At 35.8% G+C, this 14,897-nt stretch overlaps 1 protein-coding gene across 1 annotated transcript in view; it reads right to left on the reverse strand.

Moving 5' to 3' along the window:
• The window catches only part of LOC133630325 (netrin-G1-like), a 168,732-nt gene that overhangs the window by 53,601 nt on the left and 100,234 nt on the right, over positions 1 to 14,897 (reverse strand). The window contains exon 4 of the mRNA XM_062021888.1: positions 8,213 to 8,257. Coding sequence (XP_061877872.1) covers positions 8,213 to 8,257 — 45 coding nt within the window. The remainder of the gene's footprint in view (positions 1 to 8,212; positions 8,258 to 14,897) is intronic.

Consider the following 14,897-nt stretch of genomic DNA (forward strand, 5'->3'; position numbering starts at 1 on the left):
TTGAGCAATGGCAAAAAAAAGAAAAAAAAGAAAGACAAAAGAAAAAAAAAAACAGCCTGCACGGCAGCTTTTGTGTCAACATTGCAATTTTTTCTCGTTAGATTTCACCTCATTCCACTTTTTTTAATGTTCTTTTTTATTTTTACAATAGTATTTCCAGAATGTGTGGCGGGCCGGTAAACAATTAGCGTCGGGCCGCAAATGGCCCCCGGGCCGCACTTTGGACACCCCTGTCCTAAGCTATAGGGAGATAGGTGTCATGGGGGTGGGGGCTGGGGGGTGGCAATGCCTACCTCGCTTGCGGTTTGGAACCTGGGCTGAAGTGGCAGTGGACAACGCAACTTGTGGAGCTACTAGATCAATAAAAGAAACATACAAAAAAACAAACAAAAAAAACATGATATTGCAACGATGCAAAAAATGCAATGTCAGAGAATTAAGAGTACTCAGTTTTGATAGTAGGCAGGGAAGGAATGAATGATGGGAAAACAAGGAGTGACGTTGAAAAGGGGAATCAGTTACACGTGCCCGGAATGCAAAACAATTGAAATATTATTTCTTTATGCTTTGTGTCATTAACACATGCATTAAAGTCATCCGTGTGTGTGTGTGTGTGTTTGTGTGTGTGTGTTCTTGCATTTCTACCCTTCTTGAGACATCAACAAGGAAAAGTTCCGTCAATATGAGGTGAACAAGTTAGGACCGAAATCACAGTCCCAATACGGGAAACCATTGCATCTAATAGAGAGCCAAATACTAGAGTCCGTGAACATTGCTCCAAAGTCAGGATTTTTTTTTTGATTTAATGTGCATACAGAAGTAAATATTGACAGGTGCAAAGGCAGCAATGTATGGTAAAACAAGACGGCAGCTAAAGAAGGACTTCCGTTTTCATCCCCGAAAAAACAGACAGCTGATTTTACGACTTCCGGTGCTGACGTAAGACAACCCGCGTCCCATATGTGACTATAGGGTGAACAAATACACTACAATACTAAGACTAAAGTGGACATTAACGGTTATCTTCTACAGCTGGGTTGCCCAAAGTGCGGCACAGGGGCCATCTGTGGTCCGTGACTCCTTTGTCATCGGCCTTAAGCGCATTACGAAAAACAAAAAATATAGATCTCTTTTGCACCCCTGGTGGTGAAATCTATCAAAATTAGGGAAGGGAGGTCCCAAAAAGGAGGGATTTTTTAAATTTGCTATGTGTCGGTTTTAACAGTGCTCCCCCTCTGGTCAACATATGAAATAACAAGTGTGTGTAAAAATTTGAAGTGCTCCCCCTCTGGCCAACATATGTAATAATAAGTGTGTGTAAGTTAATAGTAAATAGTTAAAGTACCAATGATTGTCACACACACACACTAGGTAAGAAATTGAAATGCGCCCCCATTGGCCAAAATTAATAAAAAAAATTGAAAAATATGTATATAGAGACATAATGTAATAACTTGAAGTAAATGATGATTAAAAACCAATCACAAACAAAACAAATTATGAAAAAATCAACTAAAAGTTTACCTTTTTTATATTTGCATAGTTTGTATATATTATTAATGTTGTAAATACACATCTTTATATATCTAGAAAGGCTGGTCCTAAAGAGGTAGGCATTTTTCAGAGGTCTCAAGAAGGAGGAGAAGGAAAAGTACCTTCCAAAAAAAGAACCGGTGAACAAGTTAGGACCGAAATTATGGTTCCAATACAGAAAAGCATTGCATCTAATAGAGAATGTCTCAGTTGCACCCCTGGTGATGAAATCTATCAAAATGAGGGTGGTCCCAAAAAGGAGGGATTTTTCAAATTGACTGTGTGTCGCTTTTAAAAGTGCTCCCCCTCTGGTCAACATATGAAATACCAAGTGTGTGTAAGAAATTGAAATGTACGCCCTTTAGCCAAATTGATTAAAACATTTTTTTAAAAATATGTATATAGAGACATACTGTAATAAAGTAAATAATGAAGATTAAAAACCAATTACAAACAAAAAAATCCACAAAAATATAAATAACTAAAAGCTTACCTTATTTATATTTGCATAGTATGTATATATTATTAATGTTGTAAGAACAAATCTGTATACATCTAGAAAGGCTGGTCCTAAAGAGGTAGGCATTTTTTGGAGGTCTTAAGAAGGTAAGAAATACAAAAATGTGTGTGTGTGTTCTTGTATTTTTACTCTTTTTGAGACATCAACAAGGAAAAGTAGCTTCCATATGAGGAAGTGTGAACAAGTGATGACATAAATCATGGTCCCAATAACATTGCATCTAATAGAGAATGTCTCATTTGCACCCCTGGTGGTGACATCTATCAAAATGAGGGTGGTCCCAAAAAGGAGGGATTTTTCAAATTGACTGTGTGTCGGTTTTAAAAGTGCTCCCCCTCTGGTCAACATATGATATAACAAGTGTGTGTAAAAATTTGAAGTGCTCCCCCTCTGGCCAACACATGAAATAACAAGTGTGTGTACAAATTCGAAGTGCTCCCCCTCTGGTCAACATATGAAATAACAAGTGTGTGTACAAATTTCAAGTGCTCCCCCTCTGGTCAACATATGAAAAAACAAGTGTGTGTAAAAATTTGAAGTGCTCCCCCTCTGGTCAACAAATGTAATAACAAGTGTGTGTAAGAATTTGAAATGCGCCCCCTTTGGCCAAAAGTAATAAAATAAATAAATAAATGCATATAGAGACATTCTGAAATAACGAAGTAAATAATGAAGATTAAAAAACAATTAAAAACAAAAATACAAAAATAAATAAAATCTTACCTTTTTTATATTTGCATAGTATGTATATATTATTAATGTTGTAAATACACATCTTTATATATCTAGGAAGGGTGGTCCTAAAGAGGTAGGCATTTTTCGGTGGTCTCTTGAAGGTTACAAATACAAGAATGTGTGTGTTCTTGTATGTCAATGCGTCTTGAGACGTCAACAAGGAAAAGTAGCTTCCATATGAGGAGGTGTGACCAAGTTAGGACATAAATCATGGTCTCAATACGGAAAACCATTGCATCTAATAGAGAATGTCTAATTTTCACCCCATCCATCCATCCATCCATTTTCTACCGCTTGTCCCTTTTGGGGTCGCAGGGGGTGCTGGAGCCTATCTCAGCTGCATTCGGGCGGAAGGTGGGTCACACCCTGGACAAGTCGCCACCTCATTTTCAGCCCCTGGTGGGGAAATCTATCAAAATGAGGGTGGTCCCAAAAAGGAGGGATTTCTCAAATTGACTGTGTGTCGCTTTTAAAAGTGCTCCCCCTCTGGTCAACATATGAAATAACAAGTGTTTGTAAGAAATTGAATTGCGCCCCCTTTGGACAAGATTAATGAAACAAAATTTAAAAAAAAAATAAAATAAAAAAAATAAATAAATAAATATATATATATATATATATATATATATATATATATATATATATATATATATATATATATATATATATATATATATATATATATATATATATATATATATATTTTTATTTTTTATTTTGTACATATGTATATATACAAAATAATATATATATATATATATATATATATATATATATATATATATATATACATATATATATATATATATATTTTGTATATATATAGTTTTATATATATATATATATAAACACATATACATATACACACATATATATATATATATATGTCTTAATTATATATATATATATATATATATATATATATATATATATATATATATATATATATATATATATATATATATATATATATATATATATATATATATATATAGACATACTTGAAGTAAATAACGAAGATTAAAAATCAATTACGAAAAAAAAAAAAAAAACAATAAAAAAATTAAAAAATTGACCTTTTTTACATTTTCATAGTATGTATATCTCATTATTGTTGTAAATACAAATCTTTATATATCTAGAAAGGGTGGTCCTAAAGAGGTAGGCATTTTTCAGAGGTCTCAAGAAGGTAACAAATACATGAATGTGTGTGTTTGTTTCCCCCCGACACAAACCAGCCTCTGACTAACGACCCTCCACCTCGCTGGAGGCCAGCCAAGAATGTCCCACTCTAAAAAGTGTGAGGAAGCGGACTGGCAGTGAAGGCATCAATCTCCCCATTGTGCTCCAGTCGTGGAAGCAAACAGTAGAAATGGAGAATAAGACGCACGCTGGCTGGCTGGCTGACTGACACACACGGCGAGCGGAGTGTTGTTTGCGAGGCGGCGCCACGTATCTGCATGATGGATTAAGCCGACATGAGCCCGAACATCAATCTGCACGAAACCGCCGGAAAAAAAAAAAAAAAAGTCTTCCCGCTTTTCTTCTCGTTGTGCTCAAACGGGACAAAGAATCCGAGTTTGTGTCTAAGAGGATTTTGAACAGAATGAGATTCTCATGAGGAGACTTAGGCCATGTTTACACTGCACACCAAATCTGATCTGAAGTGACACATATCGCATTTTTATTGCCGCTCGAAACGCTCCAAAGTGCTTCCAATCCAGTCCTGAATCCGATTGGAATCTGATCTTTTCAAATGTGACTTCAATCTAAACGCAATGTGACCCCAATGGGATTTTTGTCGTCATCTTTGGGCGAGCTTAAAGGCGCAGTCCCCGGTGGAAGTGGATATTAAAAGTTAAAGTACCACTGATAGTCACGCACACACTAGGTGTGGTGAAATTACCCTCTGCATTTGACCCATCCCCTTGTCCCACCCCCTGGGAGGTCAGGGGAGCAGTGAGCAGCAGGGGTGGCCGCACTCGGGAATCAGTTCGGTTTTGGACGACCAACATTTTCGATGCATCACATTTTAATAGTGCACAAGTGATGCACTATTGATATATAATATATAATAGTGCACAAATAATATATATAATCTATATATATGTTAGGATTTTATAAAATCCCCTGACGAGCAGGGAAACCTGCAAAACAGGCTTGTAGGGATGATAGACCAAATTTCCGGTGCATCACTTGACAATAGTGCACAAATAATACATATAATCTAGATATACGTTAGGTCAGGAAAAAACACAGACGCTATATCATCCCTACAAGCCTGTTTTGCAGGTTTCCTTCAGGGGATTTAAGAAAGTCCCCTGACGAGCAGGGAAACTTGCGAAACAGGCTTGTAGGGATGATAGACCAAATTTCCAGTGCATCACTTGTCAATAGTGCACAAATAATACATATAATCTATATATACGTTAGGTCAGGAAAAAACACAGAGGCTATATCATCCCTACAAGCCTGTTTTGCAGGTTTCCTTCAGGGGATTAAAAAAAATCCCCTGACGAGCAGGGAAACCTGAAAAACAGGCTTGTAGGGATGATACACCAAATTTTCGGTGCATCACTTTTAAATAGTGCACACATAATACATATAATCTATATATACGTTAGGTCAGGCAAAAACACAGAAGCTATGTCATCCCTACAAGCCTGTTTCACAGGTTTCCTTCAGGGGATTTGATAAAAATGACCCTTGGAAAAAAAAAGTTTGGGCACCCCTGATTTAAACGATAACTATAGCCTACTGGAAAGTAGAAAACAATTACGTATTCTCCCACAAGCGTGCTATGTTTTGTTTAATTGTTATTACTATTATTGTTATTTTATTTATTCCTTTAAAAAAATACAAATGTATTTCTTTCTTTTTCTTTAATTTAAGTATTTGTATTGTGATCGTCTGAGACCAGCCACCCGGACAGCTGCTGCAACAATCGGTTTGCATAACCAAAGTCCTATGTATATTTGTTCTGCCTAGTAAAAAGCAAATTGTTTTTATTTAATTGTATTTTTACAAAATACAATTGTATTTTATCTTTTTTTCTTAAATGTACATACTTGTATTGTAATCGTCTGAGACCAGCCGCCCGGGCAGCTGCTGTAACAATCGGTTTGCATGACCAAAGTCTATGTATATATGTTCCGTCTAGTAAAACACATTTTTTTATTTTTTTTAATTTTTTTATTTAAACAAAATACAATTTTATTTCTTTCTTTTTCTCAAATGTAGATATTTGTATTGTGATCGTCTGAGACCAGCAACCGGGCAGCTGCTGCAACAATCGGTTTGCATAACCAAAGTCTATGTATATTTGTCCCGTCTAGTAAAAAACTTTTTTTATTTATTTTTCTTAACAAAATGCAATTGTATTTCCTTCTTTTTCTTAAATGTAGATATTTGTATTGTGATCGTCTAAGACCAGCCACCCGGGCAGCTGCTGCAACAATCGGTTTGCAAAACCAAAGTCTATGTATGTTTGTTCCGTCTAGTAAAAAACTAATTATTATTGTTATTTTTCTTTTTTTAACAAAATGCAATTGTATTTCTTTATTTTTCTTAAATGTAGATATTTGTATTGTGATCGTCTAAGACCAGCCACCTGGACAGCTGCTGCAACAATCGGTTTGCATAACCAAAGTCTATGTATATTTGTTCCGTCGAGTAAAAAACAAATTTTTTTAATTACATTTTTTTTAACAAAATACAATTGTATTCATTACTTTTTCTTAAATTTAGATATTTGTATTGTGATCGTCTGAGACCAACCACCCGGATAGCTGCTACAACAATCGGTTTGCATAACAAAAGTCTATGTATATTTGTTCCGTCTAGTAAAAAAAAAAATATATATATATATATTTTTTTTAACTAAATACAACTGTATTTCTTTCTTTTTCTGAAATGTAGATATTTGTATTGTGATCGACTGAGACCAGCCACCCGGACAGCTGCTGCAACAATCAGTTTGCGTAACCAAAGTCTATGTATATTTGTTAATTCTAAAAAATAATTTTTATTTTTATTTTTTATAAAAACTTTTTTATAAAAAATGTTTTTATTTTTTTTAACAAAATACAACGGTATTTCCTTTTTTTCCCCCCTCAAAATTAGATATTTGAATTGTGATCGTCTGAGACCAGCCACCCGGACAGCTGCTGCAACAATCGGTTTGCGTAACCAAAGTCTATGTATATTTGTTCTGTCTAGTAAAAAAAAAAAAAAGTTTTTATTTTTTAAAAATACATTTTTATAAAAAATGTTTTTATTTTTTTTAACAAAATACAACAGTATTTCCTTTTTTTCCCCCCTCAAAATTAGATATTTGAATTGTGATCGTCTGAGACCAGCCACCCGGACAGCTGCTGCAACAATCAGTTTGCATAACCAAAGTCTATGTATATTTGTTAATTCTAAAAAATAAAAAATGTTTTTATTTTTTATAAAAACTTTATAAAAAATGTTTTTATTTTTTTTTAACAAAATACAACGGTATTTCCTTTTTTCCCCCCCTCAAATTTAGATATTTGAATTGTGATCGTCTGAGACCAGCCACCCGGACAGCTGCTACAACAATCGGTTTGCATAACCAAAGTCAATGTATATTTGTTCTGTCTAGTAAAAAAAAAAAAGTTTTTTATCTTTTATAAAAACTTTTTTATAAAAAATGTTTTTATTTTTTTTAACAAAATACAACGGTATTTCCTTTTTCCCCCCTCAAAATTAGATATTTGAATTGTGATCGTCTGAGACCAGCCACCCGGACAGCTGCTGCAACAATCGGTTTGCGTAACCAAAGTCTATGTATATTTGTTCTGTCTAGTAAAAAAAAAAAAGTTTTTATTTTTTATAAAAACATTTTTATAAATGTTTTTTAAATTTTTTTTAACAAAATACAACAGTATTTCCTTTTTTCCCCCTCAAAATTAGATATTTGAATTGTGATTGTCTGAGACCAACCACCCGGACAGCTGCTGCAACAATCGGTTTGCGTAACCAAAGTCTATATATATTTGTTCTGTCTAGTAAAAAAACTAATCATTCAATAAAAAATGGCCAGAGTATGAATTGAAATAATCACTTAACCTGTCTTTATTCATTTAAAAATGATTATAAATCTGCAGTTTTCCTTTACTTCAGAGTGTTCAGTAGCGATGAGCTGATACACGTAGAATTAATAGTGAATACATAATTATTACTATGATAATAATTGTATTAGTGCACCTCCTGGAAGTTAGGCCTCCCTCTCTCTTTAAAAACTGGTGACTGGTGTTTGTCACGTCAATCCAGGGTCCTTGAACGCACCACAATTATGCGCAAGGAGTTGCAAAACGGCGCATCCCCAGAGCGTTTTGCGTTTCTACAAATCTGTGAAAACAACTGAAAAGTAACACTTGCACAATCGGAGTTGCCTACCTTCTTTTCGGTTAGCGACACCTAGGGACGAGACATTCGGCCGCACTGCGTGCAATTGAGAGAAACCATCAGTTATTCATGTGCACTTGTGTGATGCGCTTAACAGCCTAAAAGGGGGGGTGTGGGAGGGGCTAATGTGGTAGTGAACACACAACTGGGGGACACGCACAAAATCCGGCATGAGTCAAACCAGTAGAGAGCGGATGCAATGTGGCACAGCTTGACATGGACGAGCAACGCCATGAATCCAGTTAGAGGACGCCGGGGGAGACGCCGTGTGCAATCGGCGTGACTTGCACGGCGTGTGTTGTGTGTGTTTATGGCCATGGTGAGTGACAACTTAGAAGAAAATACGAAAAAAAACACCAAAAAAACCCCCACCCTGGACTAAGTCTTTGAGTCATGGTTTATGCAAGCGGGTCTCAGCTATTAATGGCAAACCAAGACGTTCGGGGGGCATTTTGTTTAATTCATCACATCGACTATGTGATCAATATCTAATTACAGTGTGTTTCTGGTGGAGGAATAACAATGAATAAATAATGGCAGGTGTGGGGACGTGGAATGACATATTTCTGTGGGAGGAGTACACATACCTGTATTTCCACACGGGAGGGGAAATACTCCATGTGCGTGAGAATGGAGGGGGGCTCAGGCAATACATTCCCTCCTCATGCCCCTCCAATTTTGTTTTATTTATGGGATCATTCCTTTGTCCTGTGACTGCATCAATCGTGCACCTTCAGGTAGTTAGCGCCAAGCCAATGAATCAGTTGTGGTGTGAGCATCGGTGCATTTGAAGTTTGTTGTCCACCCCAACTGAATAATACATCGGCCGTGAGGTTGGCAGGCGGTGACGAGCACTAACACCCTGAACCTTTGTATGTATCGTTTTAAACTGCCGTCCCTTTCTATTATTACTTCTCATCTCCCTTCAATTGGATTCAGGCACTGGTGAATTAGTGTTTTGTTTTTATTTTATTTGAATGAAGCAAAAAAGGTCCCATATTATACATTCTTATTGTGCCTAAAGCTGTGCAATATACCGGACTTGTTCTCAAAATAGTTTTTACCATTTTGCACCTTTATGCAGATCCTTAATCCAATCATTTTTCTAGTACTTCGGTAGTCGTAGTATTTTCTTCAATTGAGTCTTTCAGATTTTTTCAAACATTAGGCTTCCCGGCGGGCACAAGACATTGATGCAACGTTGATTATGCAAACATGTCCTTTAAAAAAAAAGACTTCTAAACAACGTTGCAAAAGAGTTGTGTTTGTAAATTGAGACAACGTTGATGTCTGACGTTGGATCCACATTGTTGGTTGGGAAATGACCAAAATTCGATGGTAAAATCAAGGTAAGAACCCAACATTGATTAAACGTCGTCAAAGAGCGTGTTGTTTCAACGTTGAATTTCTGTTGAAGAATATTGGTTGGGAAATGACCAACATTTAATGGTCAGATCGTCAGGACCCGACATTGATTAAACGTCGTCAAAAAGCATGTTGTTTCAGCGTTGTAGAATATTGGTTGGGAAATGACCAAACTTCAATGGTCAGATGTCAGAACCCAACATTGATTAAACGCTGTAAGAAAAACATGTTGTTTCAAAGTTGTATTTGTGTTGTAGAATATTGATTAGAAAATGACCAAAATGAATTGGTCAACTCAACGTCAGAACCCAACATTGATTAAATGTCGTCAAAAAGCATGTTGTTTCAACGTTAGGTTTAAGTTGTAGAATATTGGTTGGGAAATGACTAAAATTCAATGGTCAAATCGACGTCAGAACCCAACATTGATTAAACGTCGTCAAAAAGCGTGTTGTTTCAACGTTGAATTTCTGTTGAAGAATATTGGTTGGGAAATGACCAACATTTAACGGTCAGATCGTCAGAACCCAACATTAATTAAACGTTGTCTAAAAGCATGTTGTTTCAACGTTGTATTTGTGTTGTAGAATATTGGTTGGGAAATGACCAAAATTCAAAGGTCAAATCAATGTCAGAACCCCACATTAATTAAATGTTGTCAAAAAGCCCGTTGTTTCAACGTTAGGTTTAAGTTGTAAAATATTGGTTGGGAAATGACCAAAATTCAATGGTCAAATCAACGTCACAACCTGACATTGATAAAACGTCGTCAAAAAGCATGTTGTTTTAACGTTGTATTTGTGTTGTATAATATTGGTTGGGAAATGACCAAAATTCAATGGTCAAATCAACATCAGAACCCAACGTTGATTAAACGTCGTCAAAAAGCATGTTGTTTCAACGTTGTAGAATTTTGGTTGGGAAATGACCAAACTTCAATGGTCAGATGTCAGAACCCAACATTGATTAAATGTTGTCCAAAAACATGTTGTTTCAATGTTGTATTTGTGTTGTAGAATATTGATTAGAAAATGACCAAATTTCAATGGTCAACTCAACGTCAGAACCCAACACTGATTAAAAGTCATCAAAAAGCATGTTGTTTCAACGTTGTATTTGTGTTGTAGAATATTGGTTGGGAAATGACCAAACTTCAATGGTCAAATCAACGTCAAAACCAGACATTAATTAAACGTTGTCTAAAAGCATGTTGTTTCAACGTTGTATTTGTGTTGTAGAATATTGGTTGGGAAATGACCAAAATTCAAAGGTCAAATCAATGTCAGAACCCCACATTAATTAAATGTTGTCAAAAAGCCTGTTGTTTCAACGTTAGGTTTAAGTTGTAGAATATTGGTTGGGAAATGACCAACATTCAATGGTCAAATCAACGTCACAACCTGACATTGAATACATATTGTCAAAAAGCATGTTGTTTCAACGTTGTATTTGTGTTGTAGAATATTGTTTGGGAAATGACCAAAATTCAATGGTCAAATCAACGTCAGAACCCAACATTGATTAAATGTCGTCAAAAAGCATGTTGTTTCAACGTTAGGTTTGTGTTGAAGAATATTGCTTGGGAAATGACCAAAATTTGATCGTAAAATCAACACCAGGATCCAACATTGATTAAATGTCGTCAAAAAGCAGGTTGTTTCAACGTTGTATTTGTGATGTAGAAAATTGATTGGGAAATGACCAAAATTCAATGGTCAAATCAACGCCACAACCTGACATTGAATAAATATTGTCAAAAAGCATGTTGTTTCAACGTTGTATTTGTGTTGTAGAATATTGGTTGGGAAATGACCAAAATTCAATGGTCAAATCAACGTCAGAACCCAACATTGATTAAATGTCGTCAAAAAGCATGTTGTTTCAACGTTAGGTTTGTGTTGAAGAATATTGGTTGGGAAATTACCAAAATTTGATCGTAAAATCAACACCAGGATCCAACATTGATTAAATGTTGTCAAAAAGTATGTTGTTTCAACGTTGTATTTGTGATGTAGAAAATTGATTGGGAAATGACCAAAATTCAATGGTCAAATCAACGTCACAATCTGACATTGAATAAACATCGTCAAAAAGCATGTTGTTTCAACGTTGTATTTGGGTTGAAGAATATTGGTTGGGAAATGACCAAAATTCAATGGTCAAATCAACATCAGAACCCAACATTGATTAAATGTCGTCAACAAGCATGTTGTTTCAACGTTGTATTTGTGTTGTAGAATATTGGTTGGGAAATGACCAAAATTCAATGGTCAGATTGTCAGAACCCAACATTGATTAAACATTGTCAAAAAGCATGTTGTTTCAACGTTGTATTTGTGTTATAGAATATTAGTTGGGAAATGACCAGAATTCGATGTTAAAATCAACGTCACTCCCTGTCATTGAATAAATGTTGTCAAAAAGCATGTTGTTTCAACGTTGTATTTGTATTGTAGAATATTGGTTGGGAAATGACCAAAATTCAATGGTCAGATCGTCAGAACCCAACATTGATTAAACGTTGTCAAAAAGCATGTTGTTTCAATGTTGTATTTGTGTTCTAGAATATTGGTTGAGAAATGACCAAAATTCAATGGTCAAATCAACGTCAGAACCCAACATTGATTAAATGTCGTCAAAAAGCATGTTGTTTCAACGTTATTTTTAAGTTGCTCGACATCAGGACCTATATCAACAAGTTCCTAATATCTTGTGCCTGCTGGGTTATCTTTTTGCACAAATATTCACAGTTTGTGTGCTGGTTCTGTTTTTATAGTCCGCCCTTTCCTTTACGCGGACCACACACTGTGCGTAGGGCCCCGTGATCCGTGGGGGCATTTTGCGTAAATAAGCGCATGTAAGATCAATGAATAAATGACAGGGCGCTTTATATGAAATTCTACCGCCAACTTATCCCTTGTCCCTTCCTGATCCGTTTCTGATAAAAAAATATAATGGCAGATCTCCCCATGAATTCATATTGTTCCCCCGGTGGTGCACAATGTTATTGCTAGGCATTTAACCAGTACAGCGGTACCTCAATTTACGATTATTTTGAAATAGGAGCTGTATCTCGGCTTTTTGTCGTGCTTTAAGTTGCCAGCATAATTGGAGGTACGGGCCCATTCTGCTTATACTTCGTCGTAAACACAGGAAAAAACAAGTTTTCATTCGACATTCGACGTGTACGTTTGAGCGCCGCTCAGAGATCGACACAATCCTGCCCACAATCAGTGCAAAGATAGACCGAATCAGAGAGACAAACAATAAAAATATGTCCTACCGGTTAGTCAGCCCCTTCGCAGGATCGGTCCGCATCACAAGAAGCTGCAGCCGAAAACGTCCAAACGACGGACATGTATCCATGAAAATAATGAGAAGCTGCATATGCTACATTTGCCATGTTTCAGTTTGTTCTGGTCGAGTCCTGGCTTAAAATGAATGGTCGAGAATTACCTTTCGCACACAAACAAACACGTCTCCTGTTGTCAGCACTAAACTCTCAGGTCCGTCTTTAAAATGCATCCCTGAGCAAAATAAACATGCGGGCGAAAGCAGCCCGTAGGAGACACCTACAAAAGTCTGCTTCCCAAGGTAAATGCTGAAAATTATTGTTACATTATTACTACTGTACATCTTGGTAGTACCTGCTTGCAAAAACAAGCAATATTTTCTATCTAAAAGTGTATTTTTTTTCCATTTTAAAAGGCATAACGTGTTACAATTGTGGTGTTTCGGAAAGGCGAAGCACGGGTTAAATGGATTTACCTCGTTTCGAGATACGAGTGTTTTGAGTTACGAGCTCGGTCGTGGAACACATTGTGCTCCTAAATTGAGGTACCACTGTAGTGCTAAACTGGAAACTCTGGCTGATGATGTGTCTGGAAAGTATGCAAATTTATGTTTTATTAATGTTAAATATCTCTACCAAAAGCCGTCTCCAAAGGCACTTAAAATATTTTTGGCAGTATATCCAACCTGCCTCACAGGTTACAAATTTACATTAACGTGAAAATACTGAACAACACTCAACAATATCCAACATTGACACACTACCTCTCTAATTAATCTCCAATAGATAAAGTATCGACATTTTGATTTGAGAATCGATATTCCGACATAAATCTGTATCGATAATTCAGTATGTATCTGCACATCACCATTTGATGGAATTGAGTGTTTTTTGTAAGCCCGACTTGGAACATGACATTTTTGTGTGTCTGTAGCTTCAATGCTAACGTGCGCTATTGTTTACACAAACACTTTTCACATGTTCTTGCAGAACACACAACATTTAGTCGGAAAAGGCGACACACATTAGAATGTTAGCAACGCGAGCCGGGCTTCGTGCTAGCATCACGCTAAGTTAGCGTATTTGCCGAACAACAGCAATAATAAACGCACAATCTCCCGTGTTTGGAGCTGAATGGCGGACAGTGTCAGTGGTGCCCAAACTACGGCCCGTGGGCCGGATATAGCCCGCCAGCCTCCAAAATCTGGCCCACAGGAAGTCCCAAGATAAAAAACAAAATAATAATAACAATTTATTTGTAATTTTTGTATTATTATTTTGTTATCCGCCTTTCTCGCCCATTCATCAATTAATTTTCTACCGCTTGTTACTCTTGGAATCTCCTAGCCGCTCAGGCAAATCATATAGTCTAAAATGGTATTTTCCCATCGATAACGTGACGTCAAGATGCTCTGAACGCGGTGAGTCTGTACGCATCTACAATTACAATATATATATATATATGTATGTATGTATATATATATGTATATATGTGTATATATGTAATGTTTGTATGTATATATGTGTATATATATGTATATATGTATACATGTGTGTATATATGTGTATATGTATGTATAAAATGTATGTATGTGTACACATTCCCTGAAGAGCAGGGAAACCTGCGAAACAGGCGTGTAGGGATGATATAGCCTCTGTGTTTTTTCATGACCTAACGTATATTCCGCTCTGCCCCAGTATTGAGCATTGTATAACGGATAAACCACAGAAACCTCGACTATATATATGTGTATATTTGTTTATATGTATATATATATGTATATATATGTGTGTGTATATTTGTATATATATATACCTGTATATATATATATATATATATATATATATATATATATATATATATATATATATATATATATATATATATATATATATATATATATATACACACATATATATGGTAACACCTCAGTATGGGGAACATATGAACCATTAATTAGTTATAGAATAGAATAGAATAGAGTAGAAAGTACCTTATTGATCCCTGGGGGAAATTCA

This window comes from Entelurus aequoreus, linkage group LG15, assembly GCF_033978785.1.
Source record: "Entelurus aequoreus isolate RoL-2023_Sb linkage group LG15, RoL_Eaeq_v1.1, whole genome shotgun sequence".
Classification (NCBI taxonomy): Eukaryota; Metazoa; Chordata; class Actinopteri; order Syngnathiformes; family Syngnathidae; genus Entelurus; species Entelurus aequoreus.